The sequence below is a fragment of the Oncorhynchus mykiss genome, chromosome 22 (assembly GCF_057628025.1).
Source record: "Oncorhynchus mykiss isolate SJ-2025 chromosome 22, ASM5762802v1, whole genome shotgun sequence".
NCBI classification, from domain to species: domain Eukaryota; kingdom Metazoa; phylum Chordata; class Actinopteri; order Salmoniformes; family Salmonidae; genus Oncorhynchus; species Oncorhynchus mykiss.
Window position 1 is genome coordinate 48,770,292 of NC_143043.1, and position 27,824 is coordinate 48,798,115.

At 43.1% G+C, this 27,824-nt stretch overlaps 1 protein-coding gene across 34 annotated transcripts in view; it reads left to right on the plus strand.

Moving 5' to 3' along the window:
• The first annotated feature begins 3,148 nt into the window (after positions 1-3,148).
• Positions 3,149-27,824, plus strand: part of LOC110501907 (muscleblind-like protein 2a) — a 43,613-nt gene continuing 18,937 nt past the window's right edge. For 15 of the 34 annotated variants that reach the window (XR_016490679.1, XR_002470272.3, XM_021579767.3 and 12 more), the window contains exons 1-2: positions 3,149-3,546; positions 13,396-14,188. Coding sequence is in view for 28 of the 34 variants with exons in the window: in XM_021579767.3 (XP_021435442.3) it covers positions 14,015-14,188 (174 nt within the window). In the remaining 6 variants the exon portion in view is untranslated. Of the gene's footprint in view, positions 4,855-11,469; positions 11,574-13,395; positions 14,189-27,824 lie in introns of all 34 variants that reach the window. The other 19 variants (XM_036959356.2, XM_090216251.1, XM_090216250.1 and 16 more) reach the window with 3 other exon arrangements.

Here is a 27,824-nt window from a genome sequence, read left to right on the forward strand (position 1 = left end):
TAGACCCACTCCAATTTGCTTACGACCCAACAAAGTCCACAGACGATGCAATCGCAACCACACTGCACACTGTCCTAACCCATCTGGACAAGAGAAATACTTACTGTATGTGAGAATGCTGTTCATCGACTACAGCTCAACATTTAACACCATAGTACCCTCCAAACTCGTCATCAAGCTCGAGACCCTGGGTCTCGATCCCGCCCTGTGCAACTGGGTACTGGACTTCCTGACGGGCCGCCCCCAGGTGGTGAGGGTAGGTAACAACATCTCCACCCCGCAGATCCTCAACACGCAGGGGCCCCACAATGGTGCGTTCTGAGCCCTCTCCTGTTCTCCCTGTTCACCCACGACTGCGTGGCCATGCACGCCTCTAACTCAATCATCAAGTTTGCGGACGACACTATAGTGATAGGCTTGATTACCAACAACGACGAGACGGCCTACAGGGAGGAGGTGAGGGCCCTCGGAGTGTGGTGTCAGGAAAATAACCTCACATTCAACGTCAACAAAGAAAGCAGATGATTGTGGACTTCAGGAAACAGCAGAGGGAGCACGCCCCTATCCACATCGATGTGACAGTAGTGGAGAGGGTAGTAAGTTTTAAGTTCCTCGGTGTACACATCACGGACAAACTGAATTGGTCCACCACACAGACAGCATCGTGAAGAAGGCGCAGCAGCGCCTCTTCAACCTCAGGAGGCTGAAGAAATTCGGCTTGTCACCAAAAGCACTCACAAACTTCTACAGATGCACAATCGAGAGCATCCTGTCGGGCTGTATCACCGCCTGGTACGGCAGCTGCTCCGCCCACAACCGTAAGGCTCTCCAGAGGGGAGTGAGGTCTGCACAACGCATCACCGGGGGCAAACTACCTGCCCTCCAGGACACCTACACCACCTGATGTCACAGGAAGGCCATAAAGATCATCAAGGACAACAACCACCCGAGCCACTGCCTGTTCACCCCGCTATCATCCAGAAGGCGAGGTCAGTACAGGTGCATCAAAGCAGGGACCGAGAGACTGAAAAACAGCTTCTATCTCAAGGCCATTAGACTGTTAAACAGCCACCACTAACATTGAGTGGCTGCTGCCAACACACTGACTCAACTCCAGCCACTTTAATTATGGGAATTGATGGAAATTGATGTAAAATATTTCACTAGCCACTTTAATCAATGCTACTTAATATAATGTTGACATACCCTACATTACTCATCTCATATGTATATGCATATACTGTACTCTATATCATCTACTGCATCTTTATGTAATACATGTATCACTACCCACTTTAAACTATGCCACTTTGTTTACATACCCTACATTACTCATCTCATATATACTGTACTCGATACCATCTACTGCATCTTGCCTATGCCGTTCTGTACCATCTCTCATTAATTTATCTTTATGTACATATTCTTTATCCCTTTACACTTGTGTAAACCATGTGTATGTGACAAATAAATTTGATTTGATTTAATTTAATTTAGCTATCGTTCTCAGAGACTGATCCAGTTTAATTTAGCTATCGTGCTCAGAGACTGATCCAGTTTAATTTAGCTATCGTGCTCAGAGACTGACCCAGTTTAATTTAGCTATCCTTCTCAGAGACTGACTCAGTTTGATTTAGGCATTATTGACCGGTAGAAGGATGGCATGAATGGAATTCCATCGTAGGAGATGACTTTAGATGACAATTTGTATCATTTGACAGTGTGTTCTGCTGCCGTTTCGCCCCACCTCTGCTCGACAGTCACACGATTGGTGGGTTGTGGTGTGGCCAGGATAGCGAAGCTCAGTCAGCAGGCTTCCCCCACCACCAGTCTAACATTCCAGTCTGGTTATCTTTTTTTTCCTATGCCTAGAACAATACCGGCTCATCATTCCACACATACCACTTTCAATTTAGTGGAAGGAATGTGTTTGTCTCCATAAATACCTCCGTAATCCCACATCTGACACTCAACAAACGACAGGGAAAACGTGGCAGGCGGTCTGTCAAAGGAGATTAAATAAATAACAAGAACGTCCTGTGACTTCCTGACTTAGAAATTGACCATCTGTGTGTAAATGTGTAAATGTAACAAGCAAGAGTCACACTAAATCAAGAGTCACACTAAATTGTCACAAGATACACTGTTCTTTGAGAAAATGTCACAGGATTATGCAGTGCTCTGTAGAGATTTTGTAGAGATTTCTATAAATGCAAAATGTTTGCTAACCGTGTGCATCATTAGTGTGTGATGTCCCCAAGACCGATGTTATGGTTGATACATTAGGTACAACTGCTGGTGTATGTCCTGCAGGCATGCATGTGTATCAGAGTGGCCACACAGGGCCTGAACATGATGTCAGTGGTAAAGTTCCGGGCTGATAGATTTCATTGACCACTTCTCCTGGGTTAACAAGTTCACAATACATACTGAACACTTCCTATAGCCATTGTAGCAGATGATTTCATTAGTTAAATTTGCCTGATCGAAACTCTTTAACACATCCTCTCTGAACACGTTTAGGTTTAGGCCTAGTTATTTGTTTGCTTCTAAACTGTCCTGATTTCAACAAGGTATAGATGGAAGTTGTATCATTGCCAATCTTCTTACTATACTATAGACAACATCCCATCAATCAACAAGGTGCAGCCTTTATCTTGTCCACAGCATTCTGCCCTGGTCATTCTGCTGTGGTGGCCTTGTGGTGACCTTGAGTGTAATGCAGGGTCAGGAGGATGCATGCTGTTCATTCCCCCAGGCTGTTGGTGAAAAAGAGCATCAGTAAGCATAGGATACGATTTCAACACAGATTCAGATTTAATCAGAGTGAGATGTTTTTTTTTTCATTAATTTCATAATGCCTCAATCTGTTTTGGGACAGGTTTAAAAACATTTCATAGGCCAATTGTTTTATGTTCAATATCTAGCGTTGAATTATATCACTAACAGAAGAATAACAAAAAATGAAGTGTTTTCTTCCCAGAAAAAAAAGGAGATGGATACTGGCTTGATTTTTTTTACAGAAATCCTTGAATTAAAAACCTGTAATAAACTAAAAACAAATAATCCCTGTAATTTTCCTCTCGATTCCATTGCTGTTCCCTTGGTAACAAGCAAGCCCTTGCCCTTCTGGAGCCTCCTGACATTCGCTTGGAATGTACCATTATGGCTGCTGTGGGGAGATAGTAGATTCCCATTTCACTAATACTTTTGTTTGACCAAAAATAGGTTATTTGAAAGACAAACAATAACGTGACTTATGTGTTAAAACTTCTAAAAGATTCATATTTCTAACGAACCTTCCGATTTTAGTATGCATATTGGCATACTCTGCCAGAATGTTACCCTTCAAATAAATCAAACTGGCAGTCGTAGAGCGAGCTGTCAAATGCTTGTTGCTTGTGTCAAATCTGTGCTACAAAGTAACGAAGAGAAATCAAGTACCTGGTTGTTTTCCTGTTAAAGTGTTTATAGCTAGGTAATACGACAATAATTAAGTGGACCATTGAACAGCACCTTGCCCTCTTCACTTCACGTGATGACGAGGTAAGCAGGTAGAAATGCTAGCTTCACCTTGTCAGACATGTTGTCTTGCTAGCTCGCTAGCTCGCTATGCCTCCCCCCCAGACGTGTTGTGTCATGTATTGCAGGTTAGTAAAAGTGAGTTCCTAATAATAAAGTGTTATCCCTAAGAGACTAGCTAAATTCTAGTACAGAAGCTAGCATATTCTGCTTGTCATGTTAGCGCTGGCTAGCTATCAAAGTTCCAGCTACTGTACAGTAGCTAGCTAGCTGTGACGTGTGGTGGTAGCTCGTTCACTGACTTTGGTAGATAGCTTGTAGCCTATTTTCCTTGCTAGCTCATGATGAATACAGTAACGTTAGCTCCCAAGACTTCGGATACCGATACGTATTGTTTATTGTTGTTTATTGCCAGCTATACACTCGCATTACAAGTTACTTTGATGACGTCTCTTGGTTTTCGTCTTCAAAGTGTGTGTGTGTGGGGGGGGGGGACTTGAAATAGAGAGAAGTTTACGTTACAATCCTTTTGCCAGTGTAAACATTTTTGCTTGTTCACCTTATGAGAAAGCACAGGATAAGCTAGTGGAGAAAGTGCTGTTATGTTAGAGTTGTTCTTGATTAAACATCCAATATTTAGTTTAGTAAATTATTATATGTATTTATATGTAACAGTGAACAATAACGCTTCAAATCAAAGGATGAATTATAAGACATGGGTCTAGAGATCATCTGAGATAATCACAGGAGGTTGGTGGCGCCTTAATTGGGGAGGACTGGCTCGTGGTAATGGCTGGATCGGTGTCAGTGGAATGGTATCAAATACATCAAACACATGGTTTCCATGAGCTTGATGCCATTCCATTTGCGCCGTTCCAGACATTATAATGAGCCGTCCTCCCGTCAGCGGCGTCCATTGGTAATAATGCTTATCAACAGAGCATACAGGTTTGGCATCAGATCAGGGTCTGCAGCTAGCCTGGCTGTCAGTCTGAGCCTTGCAGACATTTTTTTTTTGCACAGCAAGTCTGTTCCTGATATGCTATTGGCCAGAGTCTGCTGGGAGGGTCTTCCTGGAGGTTGGTGGGCAGGCAGGAAAAGCGGTGGCTGGAATTGTTTCAGCCAGAGAGTTAAGCAGACAGTCTTTTACTGCACTGTCGTGGAAAGAAAATCCCTGTCTAGGCATGGGCCTGAGCACACATCACTGAGAGGGGAATGACAACTATTCACATGGTGATTATATTTAGGCAGAAAGTAATTAGGAGAAGTCGGACTTCTAACCCAGACGGTGGTGGATGCTAGAAAGACTGGAGAGCTCCAACACTGCATGAGGTGAGAGGATTGTTTCCCTGGCTGCTCCTGTTTTCCTGACTAGTTCATAAAGGAATTTGCTGCATTATGCTGCATACCATGCGGTGAGAGGGAGAGATAGAGGACTTCACTCGTAGAGATGGTTAGAATCTGCTTCTCTTGAAATGGCTGCTGCATATAATGGCTGTTTATCTCAAATGTTCAAATTTAGCTGGTCAGTGTCGGGAATTTACCTCTCCCATCCTGCCAGGAAAGAACAAGGTGCTCCCTTGATGCCTGCCTGCTCTGCAACTTCCTGTGGCGTTTCACTACTTACCCAGGCTCTGTCCTGTGTCTGACTGACTTCAAGTGTGTGTGTGCGTGTGTTTGTACAAGGTTTGTAGGAGTGTTAAGTACAGGGTTGTGGAGGACTGAGGGCCAACACATCTCATAAGCATGATTTATTATCTCAGGCAACAGGTGTTAACCTGCCATCAAAGCAAACACAGACAGAATACACCAAGGAAAGTAACTGGAGAAGGACTGTCACAAATAGGGACATGTAAGGTTTACCTACTCTACATTCCCAATACAAAGTTGGTTGTAGGTTGGGCTGGTGTACAGTTTTTTTTTCTAGGGCTGGGACCTCACGATACGATATTATCACGATTCTTGCGATTCCATACAGTATGCATTGCGATTCGATACTGCCATTTTATTGCAATTTGCTGTTCCAAACGCAGTGCTCTGTATATGTCTGCTGCAGAGAGACAAGTGAGAGTATGAGAAAATTAGTTTTGATGAATCATGGGAATTAAAGTGCTGAATACATGTTGGCTCACTTTAAAAATTAGATGGAGAACAAACTATAGGTTTAAAAAATACCTGAGTTTTGGCGCAGTTACAGATGACTGGCGCTAGCTAACACTGCCTATCAAAACGAAGTATCGATATAATATCGTCCAATTATTTTGCGATATGTAGCTGAATCGATTCTTTCCCCATCACTAGTTTTCTCCTGTACTATAGGGTAATTATTGAAGCTAGGCTATGATCTTTTTTTATTGGAAGTTATTATTGTTGCGACTTTCAATTCCATTATTTGACAGCAAATCAAATCAAATCAAATGTATTTATATAGCCCTTCGTACATCAGCTGATATCTCAAAGTGCTGTACAGAAACCCAGCCTAAAACCCCAAACAGCAAGCAATGCAGGTGTAGAAGCACGGTGGCTAGGAAAAACTCCCTAGAAAGGCCAAAACCTAGGAAGAAACCTAGAGAGGAACCAGGCTATGTGGGGTGGCCAGTCCTCTTCTGGCTGGGCCGGGTGGAGATTATAACAGAACATGGCCAAGATGTTCAAATGTTCATAAATGACCAGCATGGTCCAATAATAATAAGGCAGAACAGTTGAAACTGGAGCAGAAGCACGGCCAGGTGGACTGGGGACAGCAAGGAGTCATCATGTCAGGTATTCCTGGGGCATGGTCCTAGGGCTCAGGTCCTCCAAGAGAGAGAAAGAAAGAGAGAATTAGAGAGAGCATATGTGGGATGGCCAGTCCTCTTCTGGCTGTGCCGGGTGGAGATTATAACAGAACATGGCCAAGATGTTCAAATGTTCATAAATGATCAGCATGGTCGAATAATAATAATAAGGCAGAACAGTTGAAACTGGAGCAGCAGCACAGCCAGGTGGACTGGGGACAGCAAGGAGTCGTCATGTCAGGTAGTCCTGGGGCATGGTCCTAGGGCTCAGGTCCTCCGAGAGAGAGAAAGAGAGAAGGAGAGAATTAGAGAACGCACACTTAGATTCACACAGGACACCGAATAGGACAGGAGAAGTACTCCAGATATAACAAACTGACCCCAGCCCCCCGACACATAAACTACTGCAGCATAAATACTGGAGGCTGAGACAGGAGGGGTCAGGAGACACTGTGGCCCACTCCGAGGACACCCCCGGACAGGGCCAAACAGGAAGGATATAACCCCATCCACTTTGCCAAAGCACAGCCCCCACACCACTAGAGGGATATCTTCAACCACCAACTTACCATCCTGAGACAAGGCTGAGTATAGCCCACAAAGACCTCCGCCACGGCACAACCCAAGGGGAGGGGGGGAACCCAGACAGGATGACCACATCAGTGACTCAACCCACTCAGGTGACGCACCCCCTCCAGGGACGGCATGAGAGAGCCCCAGTAAAGCCAGTGACTCAGCCCCTGTAATAGGGTTAGAGGCAGAGAATCCCAGTGGAAAGAGGGGAACCGGCCAGGCAGAGACAGCAAGGGTGGTTCGTTGCTCCAGATCCTTTCCGTTCACCCTCCCACTCCTGGGCCAGACTACACTCAATCATATGACCCACTGAAGAGATGAGTCTTCAGTAGAGACTTAAAGGTTGAGACCGAGTTTGTGTCTCTGACATGGGTAGGCAGACCGTTCCATAAAAATGGAGCTCTATAGGAGAAAGCCCTGCCTCCAGCTGTTTGCTTAAAAATTCTAGGGACAATTAGGAGGCCTGCGTCTTGTAACCGTAGCGTACGTGTAGGTATGTACGGCAGGACCAAATCAGAGAGATAGGTAGGAGCAAGCCCATGTAATGCTTTGTAGGTTAGCAGTAAAACCTTGAAATCAGCCCTTGCTTTGACAGGAAGCCAGTGTAGAGAGGCTAGCACTGGAGTAATATGATCAAATTTTTTGGTTCTAGTCAGGATTCTAGCAGCCGTATTTAGCACTAACTGAAGTTTATTTAGTGCTTTATCCGGGTAGCCGGAAAGTAGAGCATTGCAGTAGTCTAACCTGGAAGTGACAAAAGCATGGATTAATTTTTCTGCATCATTTTTGGACAGAAAGTTCCTGATTTTTGCAATGTTACGTAGATGGAAAAAAGCTGTCCTTGAAATGGTCTTGATATGTTCTTCAAAAGAGAGATCAGGGTCCAGAGTAACGCCGAGGTCCTTCACAGTTTTATTTGAGACGACTGTACAACCATTAAGATTAATTGTCAGATTCAGCAGAAGATCTCTTTGTTTCAGCAGTGCTGGAATGACAACTTTTTTATTTTCACTCAAAACCAGTGCTTCTAGGTTGTGCTATTTCAAACTGTTTTGGAAGCTAAACTGTTTTTTTTGTTTTTTCAAGCTAAGAAAATTACAGCATACACTATAGGAAGGGTTTATTTAATGTTGCATTAGTTTGGTCTCCATGGTTACTGTAGATAAAGTAAGTACTGCTGATTCTCTCATACAGCAGTGTGATTGGAACCTTAGTAACAGTAAGAACATTCTAGTCACGCCAGTTCAATTGGTAGTTAAGACTATTATAATATGAAGTTCATGCTCCTGCAGACTCAGTAAATAGCTACCTGCATTGTGCCTAGCTGAAAGCTGGATGGTTTACAATAGTAACCTCTGTAATTGTTAGGCCCTAGAGCCAGTTACTCATCTCAAACATACATAACAGGATGCCAGAGTTCACACTGACCAAACTAGCCCATCAATCCATAGATAGGCCTAGACCTAGTTTCATTTGTATACACAGCGGATAATTGGACTCCATTAACAACTTTAATGAGAAATTTGCAAAGACCTGTCACATGTTATCAAACTAGAGTCAATCTTTTCATGAGATCAGTCTGTAGGACAGTAGGCTATTTTTAAGTGATGAAGTGTCATTCTCTGGTCCATAGGATTATTTAAGGCTGTCCCTTAATTTGCATTTTACAGCTGCCTTTAGGGAATCCAGCTGCCTTTAGGGAATCCAGCTGCCTTTAGTGAATCCAGCTGTCTTTAGGGCATCCAGCTGCCTTTAGGGAATCCAGTTGCCTTTAGGGAATCCAGCTGCCTTTAGGGAATCCAGCTGCCTTTAGGGAATCCAGCTGCCTTTAGGGCATCCAGCTGCCTTTAGGGAATCCAGCTGCCTTTAGGGAATCCAGCTGTCTTTAGGGAATCCAGCTGTCTTTAGGGAATCCAGCTGTCTTTAGGGCATCCATCTGTCTTTAGGGCATCCAGCTGTCTTTAGGGAATCCAGCTGCCTTTAGGGCATCCCGCCCGCTGCCTTTAGGGCATCCCGCCCGCTGCCTTTAGGGAATCCAGCTGCCTTTAGGAAATCCAGCTGTCTTTAGGGCATCCTGCCCGCTGCCTTTAGGGCATCCTGCCCGCTGCCTTTAGGGCATCCCGCCCGCTGCCTTTAGGGCATCTAGCTGTCTTTAGGGCATCCAGCTGCCTTTAGGGCATCCCGCCCGCTGCCTTTAGGGGATAAGTATAAACACTCAAAACCAGGAGCTGAACAGAACCAGGAGCTGAACAGAACCAGGAGCTGAACAGAACCAGAACTACTGCAAAGCAGGATGAGCCAGGAGCAAAATAAGAGTCTCTCTCTCGCTCACTGACAACCTTCCAACTGAATTCACAAGTGTTGCAGTGCAGAGCCTCCCACACTGAAAATAAAGGTCAAACTATTCAGTGATACTGTTGCATTTCTGTATTTCCGTTTTGCACTGATATGTTTTGTTAATAACCGCAAAACCACACTCACTTTCTCAACAGTACAGAAAATACACGAGAGATGCGCATGCCTACCTTCAGTTATTCCTTACAAGCTATTTAAAGTTTCTTGAGAAAGAAACATATCACAATTACCCCAATTACATACATTTCTGTCTATGAATTAAATTATTATTATTTTTCTCAGAGACTTGGTGGCCTACTTTTTTTTTTTCCACCAGCGACAGCAGTTAGAATGTGAAGGATATTGTTTTGGCACTTTAATCATTTACTTCAATTGTAAGTAGCTTAGGTGTCAATTTATTTACCTTCAAACTTTCGTTCATGATGTAGCATAATATAATGCATTCAGTAGCCTACGCTCTGGCCATGCCCCCAAAAAATAGTCTTATCAGAAATATCATGCTGACATTGAGGCTAACATTTCCAGGATGTAAACAAAATGTATATCGTTGCCTGTGACTATTAGACTCAGGCCCAGGGACCTTTACTCTTTTTGGGCTCCTCCTGGGGTACCCCCAGCTGCTCTGGCTCCCCCCAAGCATATTGATACATTTGACTTATTGGACTTGTCTGTTTGAATAGAAAAGCTGCCTGGAGATGGAGTGCACAGAATTAAAATGTTATAATTCAAAGTCTGAACACAGATTCAAGGTCAGAAGCATTAATCAGTCAAATATGTCACTCTGATTAGATGATGGCTGCTGTGTGTGAGGCTGGTGGCTGGGCTGTGGATTTATCACAGAAAACGCTTGCACATCTCTTGTAATGTCAAAACAACATATCAGAGACAGGGATTTTTCTGCCATAGAAACCCTTAGGCGGATCCAAATTGTAGAACTGTTGTTTTTAAAAAATTAATTTTCGGGAAGGAAAAACATTCAGTGTAAACCTAAATGACTAAAACCAGATGTTTTGTTGTTACAGCCTTATTCTAAAATTTATTAAATCATTTTTTCCCCCTCGTAAATCTACACACAACACCCCATAATGACGAGGCAAAAACGTTTTTTTAGATTTGTTTGCAAATGTATAAAAAACAAAAACAGAACTGCAGTATCACATCTACATCAGTATTCAGACACTTAACTCAGTACTTTGTTGAAGCACCCTTGGCAGTGATTACAGCCTCGAGTCTTCTTCGGTATGACGTAACAAGCTTGGCACACCTGTATTTGTGGAGTTTCTCCCATTCTTCTCTGCAGATCCTCTCAAGTTCTGTCAGGTTGGATTGGGAGTGTCGCAGCCCAGCTATTTTCAGGTCTCTCCGTAGATGTCCAATCAGGTTCAAGTCCGTGCACTTGCTGGGCCACTCTAGGATATTCAGAGACTTGTCCCGAAGCCACTCCTTCGTTGTCTTTGCTGTGTGCTTAGGGTTGTTGTCCTGTTGGAAGGTGAACCTCCGCCCCAGTATGAGGCCCTGAGCACTCTGGAGCAGGTTTTCATCAAGGATCTCTCTGTACTTTGCTCTGTTAATCTTTCCCTCGATCCTGACTAGTCTCCCAGTCTCTGCCGCTGAAAAACATCCCCACAGCATGATGCTGCCACCACCATACTTCACCATATTGATGGTGCCAGTTTTCCTCCAGACGTGACTCCTGGCATTCATGCAAAATAGTTCAATCTTGGTTTCATCATACCAGAAAATCTTGTTTCTCATGGTCTGAGAGGCCTTTTGGCAAACTCCAAGCGGGCTTTTACTTTTTACTGAGGAGTGGCTTCTGTCGGGCCACTCTTCCATAAAGGCCTGATTGGTGGAGTGCTGCAGAGATGGTTTTCCTTCTTGAACGTTATCCCATCTCCATGTAGGAACTCTGGCCCTTGGTCACTTCCGTAACCAAGTCTCTTCTCCCCCGATTGCTCAGTTTGGTCGGAGAGGCCAACTCTAAGAAAAGTTTTGGTGGTTCCAAACTTCTTCAATTTAAGAATGATGGAGACCGATGTGTTCTTGGAACTTCAATGATGCAGAAATGTTTTGGTACCCTTCCCCAGATCTGTGCCTCGACACAATCCTGTCTCGGGGCTCTACAGACAATTTCGACTTCATGGCTTGGTTTTTGCTCTGACACGCGCTGTCAATTGTGGGACCTTATATAGACAGATGTGTGCCCTTCCAAGTCATGTCCAATCAATTGAATTTACCACAGGTGGACTCCAATCAAGTTGTAGAAACATCTCAAGGATGATCAATGGAAACAGGATGCAGCTGAGCTCAATTTCGAGTCTCGTAGAAAAGGGTCTGAATACTAATGTAAGTAAGGTATTTCTGTTTTTATTTTTTATACCTTTGCAAACATGTCTAAAAACCTGTTTTTGCTTTGTCATTATGGGGTATTGTGTGTAGATTGATGAGGATTTTATTTTAATTTAATCAATTTTAGAATAAGGCTGTAATGTAACAAAACGTGGAAAAAGTCAAGGGGTCTGAATACTTTCCGAATGCACTGTATGTAGAAAAGATAATGGCCCTATATAATTTTAAATTAATTAATCATTGAGAACTAACAATCACCAAAATAAAAGCTAGACAGTCAGGGGAAGTTATACAGTATTGATTTTGGTATTAAGTTTGAGCAAAATAACACAAAATGCATTGAATTGCAGGAAATTATCTTTAAAATTGCAAAATTTTCTCTCAGTTCAATGGCAGGATATGTAGAATCCTTGGAAATGAGCTTTAAAACTGCAAAAATGTATCTCGGCTCATGACGAAAATCTGAGCTCACCATTCCTACATTATTCATTTCTCAACTCATAGATAAGCGTGAACTGCGCCATTTTAAACCCATAGTTTTTAGCAGCAGCATGGTTAAAGCATGTTACTGTTCTGCGATTAGCAGTGAGAGCATAGGGGAGAGGGGCTAAATGTGACACTGGTCAATTGTAGGGTAACTTGGGGATACAATCCCACTGCATTCTCTCAAAACAATTTTGGGGGAGTGACTTAAAAAATTGAGGGGGGGGGGGTGTTATCCTGGGTGGCGAGTTACCCTAACAGATAGGCCTACATTATATTCACTGTGTTTATGCAAGTTTTTTGGCACATAAAATTAATTAATAGGATAATAACTAGTTAAAATATCACAGTTGGGATCTGGTTAATAGAGGTCGACCGGTTATGATTTTTCAACGCCGATACCGATTATTGGAGGACCAAAAAAAGCCGATACCGAGTAATCGGTTCATTTTTATTTTATTTTATTTGTAATAATGACAATTACAACAATACTGAATGAACACTTATTTTAACTTAATATAATACATAAATAAAATACATTTAGCCTCAAATAAATAATGAAACATGTTTAATTTTGTTTAAATAATGCAAAAACAAAGTGCTTGAAAAGAAAGTAAAAGTGCAATATGTGCCATGTAAGAAAGCTAAGGTTTAAGTTCCTTGCTCAGAACATGAGAACATATGAAAGCTGGTAATAACGGCAAAATCGGCATCCAAAAATACGGATTTCCGATTGTTAGAAAAACTTGAAATCGGCCCTAATTAATCGGCCATTACGATTAATCGGTCGACCTCTACTGGCTAATTATTAGCCCCGATAGGGTAAATGCAGATAGTCAACCCCATGCTTCAGCCTATTTATTTGTACTTTGCTGCATCAGTTGGGCTAAAGCTGATAAAGTTTATTGCTAATAGCATACCTGATAATATGGACCATGCATAGGCTAAATACAGTGGTCCAATATGTTATAATAATTTTAACAATGTGTTATTGGGCTAATTTCTGGAGGTGGACATTCTATTTTAGATGGTATCAGCTTCCTTTTGTTTTCATTCATTTTGTAGTATAATGTCCCTTTATAAAGTCAGCGGACAGAGCTTTTGAGTCCTTTCCCATACCTCCCATTTCCCATTTTTCCAGAGTAAACACTGTTATGCTGTACCCCACCCTAATTTCACAACTGTAGCGTTGAGATTTTCTCAGTTTCATCAATTGAAAAGAGGCCAAAGCAACTCAAGCAGCATAACATGAAGTAAGCCTAGAGTATAGCAATAACTATAGTATAATAAGAGCACTAATAGTATTTTAAACAAATCATTATTTTCTATCTTCCAGGTCACCAACAGAAAGTGCTTTTCACAAAACATCTCCAACTTCAACCTGCTCTCTGGTCTAAATGTGCATGGGAAGCCAACCCTCCCTTCTAGGCCAGGTCTGAGCAGTGCCGGGATACTTCAGCTGCAAATCTTCAGCCGCCTCCAATTTATTTCTGAACAACTCCAGTGGCTAAGGTATCCCAAGGGGAAAGATTTACTGGAGGGGAGAACTACCAAAGCACAAATTGTGAGAAGTTGGCAAAGTCAATACCAGGCAAGTCTTCATTAATATTCTTTCAAGGAGCGCCATTGCCTCGACACACCATTAATGAGAGAGTCCTTGTCAGTGGAGGAGGATAGACACACTGTTGTGTCACAGAGCAAGCCCTCAACCCTTCCAGAGGTTTCCCATTGGTGCAAACTGATTGATGAGTGATTGCTCGTTGATTGATTAGCCTTCCTCCCAGCTGATGCAGTGAGGCCAGTCTGGTTGCTTCATATGATTTGTAAACTTTTCAAGCACTAATCAGACAGAGACAAAAGTTGTGAACTTTTTTTTAATGTGTTGCCGTTTTTTGAGTTAAGAGTCAACTCAACTGATACATTGGACTGGCAGCGGTCGATTGGAACCTCTTGACATGGCTCTCAATATATCTTCAGTAAGGGACACAAAATGGCTGACGTTGGAAGTGTGTCGGCAGTTTCAGAGAGGAACTTGCTCACGGAGTGATGAGGAATGCAAATTTGCACACCCACCAACGAGCTGCCAGGTTGAAAATGGAAGAGTTATTGCCTGCTTCGACTCGTTAAAGGTAAGGAATGTCATGCACCATTCTTCTGTTAGATTCATGACTCTGCTTTATGTGCCAGGAGACAGATATGTAGGAGCCTAAACAGATAATTACGTTCTAAAGTGTTTACTGTAAGGAAATGGAGACAGAACCTGTACTGTACTGTTTATTCTAAGCATATGTGGACATCCCACACTACTACGCCCCATGGGGTGCAGGCTATAGCCTTGTGCTGACTTCCAGTGGGATTACTGCATTCTCCCTCTCACCTGCTGCTGTGCTTGGCTGTCTGCTGCTGGGCCTGGCTGTCTGCTGCTGGGCCTGGCTGTCTGCTGCTGGGCATGGCTGTCTGCTGCTGGGCATGGCTTTCTGCTCCTGGGCCTGGCTGTCTGCTCCTGGGCCTGGCTGTCTGCTCCTGGGCCTGGCTGTCTGCTGCTGGGCCTGGCTGTCTGCTCCTGGGCCTGGCTGTCTGCGGGTGGGGCTGGCTGTCTGCGGGTGGGGCTGGCTGTCTGCCGCCGGGCTTGACTGTCTGTGGATGGGCCTGGCTTTCTGCGTCTGAGCCTGTGGCTGGGCTTCAATGTCTGCTGCCGGGCCTGGCTGTCTACGGCTGGGCCTGCAGCTGGGCTTGACTGTCTGCGGATGGTGCTGACTGTCTGCGACTGTGCCTGTGGCTGGGCCTGGCTGTCTGCGGTTTGGCCTGGCTGTCTGCGAGTCAAGCCCAGCCACAGGCCGTCTGTGGATGCTGGGCCTGGCTGTCTGCGGGCCTGGCTGGGCCTGTCTGTCTGCTGGGCCTGGCTGTCTGCGGCTGGGGTTAATCCACAGAGAAACTCACACTGCCACAGCAACACAATGCTGCCCACTGGATTATTCTGATGTTCAATCATCTCCTTACATCCACTGGCCATTTTAAACACGCTGTGCCAGGGCAAAGGGCCTGGTCCCTATTGGTCAAGGCTGGTGCTCAGCCAACCATCAGCAGGAATTGCTACAAAGGACCTAATTTTCCAAAATGCCTCTTTAGGTTTTGGTCCTTTTTTTGAAGGGTTTAAAAGACAGAGATGGTGTTGCAAGTCACTTTTTCTTATTGCTATGGGTGGCAGGGCAGTGGTGGCTGCTGAGGGGAGGACGGCTCATAATTATGTCCTGAGCGGAGTCAATGGAGTGGCATCAACCACGTCTTTGATGTGTTTGATACCATTCCATTGACTCCATTCCAGATATTTATTATGAGCCGTCCTCCCCTCAGCAGCTTCCACTGGTGGCAGGGAATTTAGGTGCTGACTAGTTGCCCAGCCATTAATCTTATAAAGAGTCACACTGTTGCCCAAGCTCATTCCAGAACAGTGTAGGCATTGAGCTGCTTGTCCTCCAATTCGTGTATACCTACCATCCAACTCATGTGACAGCCTACTTACTGGGCCCTCTGAGACTGGAGTCATCACATCACAAGGCTGGTGATAGAACTTTGGGGGAAGTCTACTCAGAACTTACAGATTTTTCATAACAGAGACTTGTGTGCATCTGAATTAAGTTTGAAGTGTAGGTGGACAAGGTTTTACGACTGGGTACAGTATATTGAGTGTACTACTCTCGTTCCCAAAATAAATAATTTTCTTAAAGCTGCAATATGTAACTTTTTGGATGATCTGAGCAAATTCACATAGAAATGTGTGTTGTAGATATGTCATTCTCATTGAAGGCAAGTCTAAGAAGTGGTAGATTATGTGCTGTCTTTTACTTTTGGTTTTGTACACCAGCTGAAAATACAAGAGTTTTGGTTTAATTAAAACCTATTTCACAGTTGTTTAGATGGTACAATGATTCTCTACACTACACTTGCTTGTTTTGGCACAAACAGAATTTAGGAAAATTATTTAGAATTTTAGCAACCTTTAACTTTTTGATGTTGGTCTTATTTATTCTGAAATATTGAGGTGTGCTAGCAAGGCTACATTAATGCCTTTAGCCAACAGGGTTAACATCCTCTCTTTCTCAACCCACCCACACTCTTCAATTCAGCCAGTATTGTCTGAATTTTTATGTCACCGTTGCTCTTCTAATGAGAGAGTATTCAGTTGTTGTTTTTTTGACGACACTTGAACTGATTTGAATGACACTAGGCTAAATGTCATCACTTCTGGGTCCTATAATTTATTGATTTCCTGCTGAGGTTCAATTGAAATAGGCTAATGATTCCTAATCATAATCATGATTTTGATTTGCTTGAACGACAATCCCTGACTATAATGGGGGATAAATCTTAGCCTAAAACGTGTAGGACTATCTGCAGTGTTAAGAGAGAGAGAGGATCTGTTGTTAGCCGTTGGAAGGGGGATGGGAAGAGATTGGCTAGAAAATATACAAACGCCTCAGTCATGTGATGATGTCACTATTCTGTTGAATAGCCTGTTGTTAAAGAGAGTAACTTGAGTGTTGTCTGTTCCCGACACTTCCATTGGCTCAGCTTTGACTGTGGTTTCCACGGATTTAGCCTAGCCCACAATTCATATTGATGATAATAATAAATCATTTTGTCTGTGTTTTTATATTTGTGTTTTATATTTGACCTATTTCACGTGTAAATTGGAAATGTGTTTTTTGCATGTCCCAGCTTCCCCTGAGAGGTCCTCGTAGAGCGGTGTCATGGCCAGAGGCTCTTCCATTATTAATGGCAACTCTGGAGCAATTAGGGTTAAGTGCTTTGCTCAAGGGCACATGAACAGATTTTACACCTTGTCAGCTCGGGATTCGATCCAGTGACCTTTCTGTTACTTTCCCAATGGTCTATCCGCTCGCTACCTGTCGCTCGAGTTATGTATGCTTCAGTAAACTGAATGATAGGCAAGCCATAATGGCCCACGTTGACAGTTTGGATGTAATATCATAAGAAAAACCAGTGTGTGTTGAGTTTGTAAATTTGATGATAGGCTTATTCCTTTATCCTCCCATAGCAAAAGTAATCTGATAAATTATTTTGGAGTTGAACCATTTTAATAAACACTGACTGGAGCTTAGGACTAACTCTGAACCACTGGTGAGTAAGCATCTCCTCTTATGGTTGTTACAAGGCTGCTCCCGTCCTGACTCTTCCCCTAACATGCTTAACTGCATGGGATTCCACTATCCCAGCAGAAATCCATGCATGACAGTAACTACCAGGGTTTTTTCTAGTTCAAAAAGGAGCGAAGGTGGTGGCAAAGGCGTGGCTGTGGGAGGGGCAAGGGGGCGTGGCATTGGGAGAAAATGTTGCTGTTTTAAAAGACATTTCCTGTAATTCTACATATTATTTAATGGAGCTGAGAATTTTTGTTGCAGTTTTAAAGCAAATTTCCTGCAATTCTATGCATTTTGCCATGGCAATGCTGTGTTATTTTGCTCAAACATAATATCAAAATCAATACTTCTAAGTTCTAGGGCTGGAGGATACCAGTATCGCAATGCTCGCTCGTATCGTGGAATGAAAACAAAACACAAAGTGGATGTAAGTTTAGGAAAACAGCCTTGATGTTGGAAACAAACATCATTATATTGTCATCCTGAGTCAACATTTATTTATTTCCCAAGCTTATAGCAAACAATATTTTACATACAGCAGGTTTTTAAAGGTCAAAAAGAGTATGGTCAGCTTCATGTTTTTATTTTTGGCATGTAAAAATATATTTCGACAATGGTATCGTCACAGCCCTACTAATTTCATTGTTTTTGGCATTTCCAATTGTCCCCAAATGTCTTGCTTTTATTTAGGTGATAGTTAGTTCTCAAAGATAAAAAAAAAATATATATATATAGGTCCTTTTCTACATATTTTATATCTGGTTTAAGTTTACATTGAAAACTTTTTCCATTAAAAATACGTATTGGATTTGCTGTTTGTTTTGGTTATGTTTCAGAATATTTTGTGCCCAATAGAAATTAATGGTAAATAATGTATTGTATTATTTTGGAGTAACTTATTGTAAAAAAAGAATATAATATGTTTCTAAACTCTTCTACATTGATGAGGATGCCACCATGATTATGGATAGTCCTGAATAAATAGTGAATAATTAAGAGTGAGAAAGTTACAGATGCACAAATATCATACACCCCAAAAATGCGAAACTCCCGTGTTATTGTAATGGTCAGAGGTTAGTTAGCATGTATTGGGGGTATAACACATTCCTTCGACCTCATGGCTTGGTTTTTGCTCTGACATGCATTGCCAACTGTGGAACCTTATATAGACAGATGTGTGCCTTTCCAAATCATGTCCAATCAATAGAATTTACCACAGGTGGACTCCAGTCCAGTTGTAGAAACATTTGAAGGATGATCAATGGAAACAGGATGCACCTGAGCTCAATTTCGAGTCTCACAGCAATTCCAGGGGGTTGCCTGCCTCTTATCTGAATCAACAAGATGAGAAGCCATGCCTTTCTGACCTGATGATTTCCTCCCCAGAAACCGGGTTGGGAATCAGGCCTTGTTTCTCCCACTGCTCATAGCCTAACCCAACACTGCTGTGCTGGCTGGGGGCTGGCTGGTTGCTGGGGGCTGGCTGGGGGCTGGCTGGGGGCTGGCTGGCTGCCTGGGGGCTGGCTATCAGTCATGATCTGACTGAGAGGAGCTGTTTACTGTGGGCTGGTCCCAGGAGACTGTGCTGAAGCTGGGTCGGAGGAAGCCTCTGAAGACTGAGCAGAGAAGGGAAAAGTGCTGCTCATGCCTGGAGCTAGCAGCCAGCCCCCAGCAAGCCAACCCCCAGCCAGCCAACGGGGGGGAAATCAGCAGTGAGAAAGGCATGGCTTCTCATGCCTCAGATAAGAGGCAGGCAACCCCCTGGAATTGTAGTAGGGGGAAAACCAGTTTTTTATTTTTTATTTAGATGTTTGCTTATATATATTTGCTATCAGACACAAAATATAGCTCTGGTGCATCCTGTTTCCATTGAACATCCTTGAGATGTTTCTGCAACTTGATTGGAGTCCACCTTTTGTAAATTCATTGATTGGACGTGATTTGGAAAGGAACACATAAGGTCCCACAGTTGGCATGTCAGAGCAAATACCAAGACATGAGGTCCAAGGACTTGTCCGTAGAGCTTCGAAACAGGATTGTGTCGAGGCACAGATCTTGGGAAGGGTACCAAAAAAATTATGCAGCATTGAAGGTCCCCAAGAACACAGTGGCCTCCATCATTCTTAAATGGAAGAAGTTTGGAACCACCAAGACTTTTCCTAGAGCTGTCTGCCCTGCCAAACTGAGCAATCGGGGGAGAAAGGCCTTGGTCAGGGAGGTGACCAAGAACCAGATGGTCACTCTGACAGAGCTCCAGAGTTCTTCTGTAGAGATGGGATAATCTTCCATGAAGGACACTATCTCTGCAGCACTCCACCAATCAGGTCTTTATGGTAGAGTGGCCAGATGGAAGCCACTCCTCAGTAAAAGGCACATGACAGCCCACTTGGAGTTTGCCAAAAGGCACCTAAAGACTCTTACCATGAGAAACAAGATTCTCTGATCTGATGAAACCAAGATTGTACTCTTTGGCCTGAATGTCAAGCGTCACAGCTTGAGGAAACCTGGCATCATCCCTATCGTGAAGCATGGTGGTGGCAGCATCATGCTGTGGGGATTTTTTTCAGTGGCATTGACTGGAAGACTAGTCAGGATCAAGGTAAAGATGAGCAGAGCAAAGTACAGAGAGATCCTTGATGAAAACATGCTCCAGAGCGCTTAGGACCTTAGACTTCACCTTCCAACAAGACAACGACCCGAAGCCCAAAGCCGAGACAACGCAGGAGTGGCTTCGGGACAAGTCTCTGAATGTCCTTGAGTGGCCCAGCCAGAGCCCGGACTTGAACCCCATCGAACTTCTCTGGAGAGACCTGAAAATAGCTGTGCTGCAATACTCCTCATCCAACCAGACAGAGCTTGAGAGGATCTGCCGAAAAGATTGGGAGATACAGGTGTGGCAAGCTTGTAGTGTCATACCCAAGAACACTCGAGGCTGTAATCACTGCAAAAGTGCTTCAACAAAGTACTGAGTAAAGGGTCTGAATACTTATGTAAATGTGATTTCAGTTAGGTTTTTAGACATTTTAATAAATGTCAAAAAAAATATTTTTGCTTTGTCATTATGGGGGATTGTGTGTAGATTGATGAGAAAAAATTATAATTCCTTCAATTTTAAAATAAGGCTGTAACAAAATGTGGAAAAAGAGAAGGGGTCTGAATATTTTCGGAAAGTATTCGTACCATTGCCTTTTTCACATTTTGTTAGGTTAGCCTTATTCTAAAACGTATTTAATTATTATTATTTTTTCTCATCAGTCTACATACAATACCCTAAAATGACAATGCAAATTTATAAAATAAAATGTACAGCACCAGTCAAGAGTTTGGACACACCTACTCATTCAAGGGTTTTTCTTGTAGAATCGTCGTGAAGATGTCAAAACTAGGAAATAACACATATTGAATCATGCAGTAACCAAAAAAGTGTTAAACAAATCATAATATATTTTATATATGAGATTCTTCAAAGCAGCCACCCTTTGCCTTGATGGTAGCTTTGCACACTTTTGGCATTCTCTCAACCAGCTTCATGAGATTAGTCACCTGGAATGCATTCCAATTAACAGGTGTGCCTTGTTAAATGTTAATTTGTGTAATTTCTTTCCTTCTTAATGCGTTTGAGTTAGTCAACTGTGTTGTGACAAGGCAGGGGGTATTCAGAAGATAGCCCTATTTGGTAAAAGCCAAGTCCGTATTATGGCAAGAACAGCTCAAATAAGCAGTGAAATGACAGTCATCATTACTTTAAGACATGAAGGTCAGTCAACCAGGAACATTTCAAGGACTTTGAAATTTTGTTCAAGTGCAGTCGTAAACACCATTAAGCGCTATGATGAAACTGGCTGTCATGAGGACAGCCACAGGAAAGGAAGACCCAGAGTTACCTCTGCTGCAGAGGATAAGTTCATTAGAGTTACCAGCCTCAGAAATAGCAGCCCAAATAAATGCTTCATAGAGTTCAAGTAACAGACACATGTCAACATCACATGTTCAGAGGAGACTGTGTGAATCAGGCCTTCATGGTCAAATTGCTGCAAAGAAACAACTACTAAAGGACACCATAAGAAGAAGAGTTTTGCTTGGACCAAGAAACACAAGCTATGGACATTAGACCGCTGGAAATCTGTCTTTGGTCTGATGAGTCCACATTTGTAATGTTTGGTTCCAACCGCCGTGTCTTTGAGATGCAGAGTATGGGAATGGATGATCGCCTGTGTAGTTCCCACCTTGAAGCATGGAGGAGGAGGTGTGATGGTGTTGGGGTGCTTTGCTGGTGACACTGTCTGATTTATTTAGGCACACTTAACTAGCATGGCTATCACAGTATTCTGCAGCGATACACCATCCCATCTGGTTTGCGCTTAGTCCCACTATCATTTGTTTTCAACAGGACAATGACCCAACACACCTCCAGGCTGTGCAAAGGCTATTTGACCAAGAAGGAGAGTGACGGCGTGCTGCATCAGATGACCTGGCCTCCACAATCCCTGACCTCAACCCAATTGAGATGGTTTGGGGTGATTTGGACCGCAGAGTGAAGGAAAAACAGTCATCAAGTGCTCCACTTATATGGGAACTCCTTCAAGACGGTTGGAAATAACATTCCAGGTGAAGCTGCTTGAGAGAATGCCAAGAGTGTGCAAAGCTGTCATCAAGGCAAAGGGTGGCTATTTTGAAGAGTCTAAAATCTAAAATATATTTTGATTTGTTTAACACTTTTTTGGTTACTACATGATTCCATATGTGTTATTTCATAGTTTTGATGTCTTCACTATTATTCTACAATTTATAAAATAGTACAACTAAAGAAAAACCCTGGAATGAGTAGGTGTGTTCAAAGTTTTGACCGGTACTGTAAGTATTCAGACCCTTTGCTATGAGACTCGAAATTGGGCTCAGGTACATCCTGTTTCCATTGATCATCCTTGAGATGTTTCTACAACTTGTCCATATACTTTTGTGTGTATATATAGTGTATGATGATGAGCTTATTGTGAAACTAGTTGCTCCAGTTGATGCAAAAGCAGTGAGTAGTAAACATTTAATTCAGTTGGATGGCTGCTTAAGTCGTTGTGCCTTGCCTAGGTTAGCTTAGCCTACAGGTTAGCTTAGCCTACAGGTTAGCTTAGCCTACAGGTTAGCTTAGCCTACAGGTTAGCTTAGCCTTTAGATTTTTCAGCCTACGCAAGCCTATTAGGTTGTACATGTGTTATTACCAGCTATAAAGTGGGTGGTTCCAGCCCTGAATGCTGATTGGCTGACAGCCGGGGTATAAACATTTATTTTGACTGCTGTAATTACGTTGGTAACAAGTTTATAATAGCAATAAGTCACCTCAGGGGGTTGTGGTATATGGCCAATATACCATGGCTACGGGCTGTATCCAGCCATATACCACACACCCTCGGGCCTTATTGCTTAACTATAGCACTCTGAAAATTTTAAATGTAGGACATGCTTTCCTCACTACAGTTACCTTCCAAGACAACAGGAGCTAAACCCTGCCATCTGACCAACCGAATGGAGTCCTTTACTGTTTCTGTATCATTGTGCTGACATCTATATTGAAAGTAGCAGCCGGAATAATAATGGAACATCCATTCCATGCCTCTTAGAAGACTTTAGGTGGTTTAAACTAGGCTGACACCAGAATGACTGACTATTCTTTTGCTGGAATGTGATGAGAAACGCCAATTTTTATTCTGCGCTGGGCATGGGACTAAAGCTGAAAGCCTTATTACATGTCTCTGCTCAGAATCACTTTTAATCTCCATTAACCTGTATCTCAACCAGGACTGAGGAGCAAATATGAATTGTGTATTTTGTGCTCAGGCTGCTCCTTCAGCTTTTCGGGCTGTCTTTGTTTTTATTGCATGGTGTTTAACATTCAGTGTGTGGGTGGGGTGGCCAGCGCAGTACAGCACACTGTTATACTGAGATTAGTCTGATTTGTCTGCTCCACGTCTGCTGCCTTCCTAGTGAAAATGTATGCACAGAGCTGCCACCAGATACAGTACATCACAAAAATGGCTCTTGTGTTTCATGGGCTTGTACTTTTAGCGCCTGGTAGATCATATATTGTGAAGCCTGTTTTTAGATGTGGTGGGTTTACGTCGAGGGGAAAAATAAAACCTTCTCTGTTACTCTGAGTTATATCTCCTCCAAATAGCCTAGAAATTGTGGAAGTCAGCTATTCGCCTCATACTCTGTAATCTGAGACAATGGGTGATATGACAAATTGATAATCAATCTGTAAATTGATCACTGAACATCTGCCCCATATTGAAAGTGACCTTCTTTGACATTAGGATGGATGAAACATAATTTAATTCTAATCTCAGAATTATACATTATTAAAAGAAGTGTAGCCTAAATCCTGTTCTGTCAATACAAGATTTTTAACGTTTGTTCTAAAACAGCAGTGCACTGAGGGCTAGCCAAGGACACCAGAGGGGTGGACCAGGGATTGACAGAGTCCACTTTTGAAAGGGAAGGGAACTCCACCAATGCTTAACATTTCACACTAGGAACAAAGCTGTCACAGAAAACAAGCAGGCGAAAGATGTAATGGAGCCGAGGACAGACTGAGAGAAGGACTACTTTACAGAGACGGACTGAGAGAAGGACTACTTTACAGAGACGGACTGAGTGAAGGACTACTTTACAGAGACGGACTGAGAGAAGGACTACTTTACAGAGACGGACTGAGAGAAGGACTACTTTACATAGACAGACTGAGTGAAGGACTACTCTACAGAGACGGACTGAGTGAAGGACTACTCTACAGAGACGGACTGAGTGAAGGACTACTTTACAGAGACGGACTGAGTGAAGAACTACTTTACAGAGACGGACTGAGTGAAGGACTACTCTACAGAGATGGACTGAGTGAAGGACTACTTTACAGAGACGGACTGAGTGAAGGACTACTCTACAGAGACGGACTGAGTGAAGGACTACTTTACAGAGATCAGATCTACAGTACATTTGTTTTTTCACCCCTTTCCTCTCAGCAGTCAGCACCTGCTTCACCTTCTTTTCAGAAGTAGGCTAAAGCAAATTGAGGCGCCTGTGCATCACCCAAAACACCCAGTGTTTTGACAGCAGCTGAGACTGCCAAGTCCCCATAAGACCATGCCGAGTTCTCATAAAACCACACCGGTCCCCCATAATCCCGCGCCGGTCCCCCATAAGACTGCCCCGTGCCCCCATAAGACCATGCCGAGTTCTCATAAAACCACACCGGTCCCCCATAAGACTGCCCCGCGCCCCCATAAGACCATGCTGTAAGACTGTACGCTCCCTTTTAATGAGTTGAGGACCAGTAATGTAAGCAGAAGAGCTGAAAGGTAATGGATTGTACAGATGAAAATATTATTGTATTAAAATAATGGCATTAAACCCAGAATGACCCCAGACATTTACAGTACCTCATCTATACCTGTTTTATGCTCACTCAATTTACATAAATCTATAGGCTAGTACTGTATCATGCTGCTAATCATGCTGCTAATGTCGTTATCATTGGTTATTTATCCACTCCTGGCCTAAGCACTGCATATTGATTTGACATTTCATCTTAACTTGAATAATGTACACTGAGTGTATAAAACATAAAGAATACCTGCTCTTTCCATGACACAAACTGACCAAGTGAATGCTATGATCCCTTATTGGTGTGACTTTTTCACGCTAGGTTTTTCATGCTCAACAGTTTCCCGTGTGTGTGTGTGTGTCAAGAATGGTCCTCCACCCAAAGGACATCAGCCAACTTACCACATCTGTGGGAAGCATTGGAGTCAACATGGGCCAGCATCCCTGTTGGACACTTTCGTCACCTTGTAGAGTCCATTCCCCAACAAATTGAGGCTGTTATGAGGGTAAAATGGGGGGTGCAACTCACTATTAGGAAGGTGTTCTTAATGTTTTGTACACCCAGTGTATATTCACGTCAATATGTGACCCGTTTCAGGAAGCTAGGCATATGTCGCATGTCACTACTTCACAGGAGAGGCATTTGAACGGCTTTATTTTTTTTTGCAAAATTGCGTTTCATGTGAACTTTCATATGTGAAAAAGTTGTGATGGGCTACTTTCTGCACACACCACGGTCAATGTGAACCGGAGTGACCTGACACAACTCTGGTCAAACGAGATATACACTACTGTTCAAAAGTTTGGGGACACTTAGAAATGTCCTTGTTATTGAAAGAAAAGCACTTTTTTTGTCCATTTTAAAATAACATCAAATTGATCAGAAAAACAGTTTAGATATTGTTAACTCTTGCTCCTACTTGAGACGCAGACGTCTCATCTAGACACCTGGAAATGCAAATGCACTACGCTAAATGCTAAATGTACTCGTTAAAACTCAAACGTTCATTAAAACACAAGAAAGCTAAGGTAACTGAGCTAAACGACTACCGCCCCGTAGCACTCACTTCCGTCATCATGAAGTGCTTTGAGAGACTAGTCAAGGACCATATCACCTCCACCCTACCTGACACCCTAGACCCACTCCAATTTGCTTACCGCCCAAATAGGTCCACAGACGATGCAATCGCAACCACACTGCACACTGCCCTAACCCATCTGGACAAGAGGAATACCTATGTGAGAATGCTGTTCATTGACTACAGCTCGGCATTCAACACCATAGTACCCTCCAAGCTCGTCATCAAGCTCGAGACCCTGGGTCTCGACCCCGCCCTGTGCAACTGGGTACTGGACTTCCTGACGGGCCGCCCCCAGGTGGTGAGGGTAGGCAACAACATCTCCTCCCCGCTGATCCTCAACACTGGGGCCCCACAAGGGTGCGTTCTGAGCCCTCTCCTGTACTCCCTGTTCACCCACGTCTGCGTGGCCACGCACGCCTCCAACTCAATCATCAAGTTTGCGGACGACACAACAGTGGTAGGCTTGATTACCAACAACGACGAGACGGCCTACAGGGAGGAGGTGAGGGCCCTCGGAGTGTGGTGTCAGGAAAATAACCTCACACTCAACGTCAACAAAACTAAGGAGATGATTGTGGACTTCAGGAAACAGCAGAGGGACCACCCCCCCTATCCACATCGATGGAACAGTAGTGGAGAGGGTAGCAAGTTTTAAGTTCCTCGGCATACACATCACAGACAAACTGAATTGGTCCACTCACACAGACAGCATTGTGAAGAAGGCGCAGCAGTGCCTCTTCAACCTCAGGAGGCTGAAGAAATTTGGCTTGTCACCAAAAGCACTCACAAACTTCTACAGATGCACAATCGAGAGCATCCTGGCGGGCTGTATCACCACCTGGTACGGCAACTGCTCCGCCCTCAACCGTAAGGCTCTCCAGAGGGTAGTGAGGTCTGCACAACGCATCACCGGGGGCAAACTACCTGCCCTCCAGGACACCTACACCACCCGATGTCACAGGAAGGCCATAAAGATCATCAAGGACGGCCATAAAGATCATCAAGGACATCAACCACCCGAGCCACTGCCTGTTCACCCCGCTATCATCCAGAAGGCGAGGTCAGTACAGGTGCATCAAAGCTGGGACCGAGAGACTGAAAAACAGCTTCTATCTCAAGGCCATCAGACTGTTAAACAGCCACCACTAACATTGAGTGGCTGCTGCCAACACACTGACACTGACTCAACTCCAGCCACTTTAATAATGGGAATTGATGGGAAATGATGTAAATATATCACTAGCCACTTTAAACAATGCTACCTTATATAATGTTACTTACCCTACATTATTCATCTCATATGCATACGTATATACTGTACTCTATATCATCAACTGTATCCTTATGTAATACATGTATCACTAGCCACTTTAACTATGCCACTTTGTTTACATACTCATCTCATATGTATATACTGTACTCGATACCATCTACTGTATCTTGCCTATGCTGCTCTGTACCATCACTCATTCATATATCCTTATGTACATATTCTTTATCCCCTTACACTGTGTACAAGACATTAGTTTTGGAATTGTTAGTTAGATTACTTGTTGGTTATTACTGCATTGTCGGAACTAGAAGCACAAGCATTTCGCTACACTCGCATTAACATCTGCTAACCATGTGTATGTGACAAATAAAATTTGATTTGATTTGACATGCAGGGTATTGAATTAAAGCTACACTCGTTGTGAATCTAGCCAACAAGTCAGATTTTTAAAATGCTTTTCGGCGAAAGCATGAGAAGCTATTATCTGATAGCATGCAACACCCCAATATACCTGAAGGGGACGTAAACAAAAGAATTAGCGTAGCCGGCGCTACACAAAACACAGAAATAAAATATAAAACATTCATTACCTTTGATGATATTCTTTGTTGGCACTCCTATATGTTCCATAAACATCACAATTGGGTCTTTTTCCCGATTAAATCCGTCCATGTATGCCCAAAATATCCATTTGTTTAGCCTGTCTGGTTCAGGAAAAAAGCTCTCTTCCAACACGCAACGTCATTTTTTAAAATTATATAAGTTGCCTATATTCTTTGACAAAACACTTCAACCTACTTTTGTAGCCCAACTTTAGGTATTTGTAAACATTAATAAGCAATCAAATTGATCACTGGGCGATCTGTATTCAATA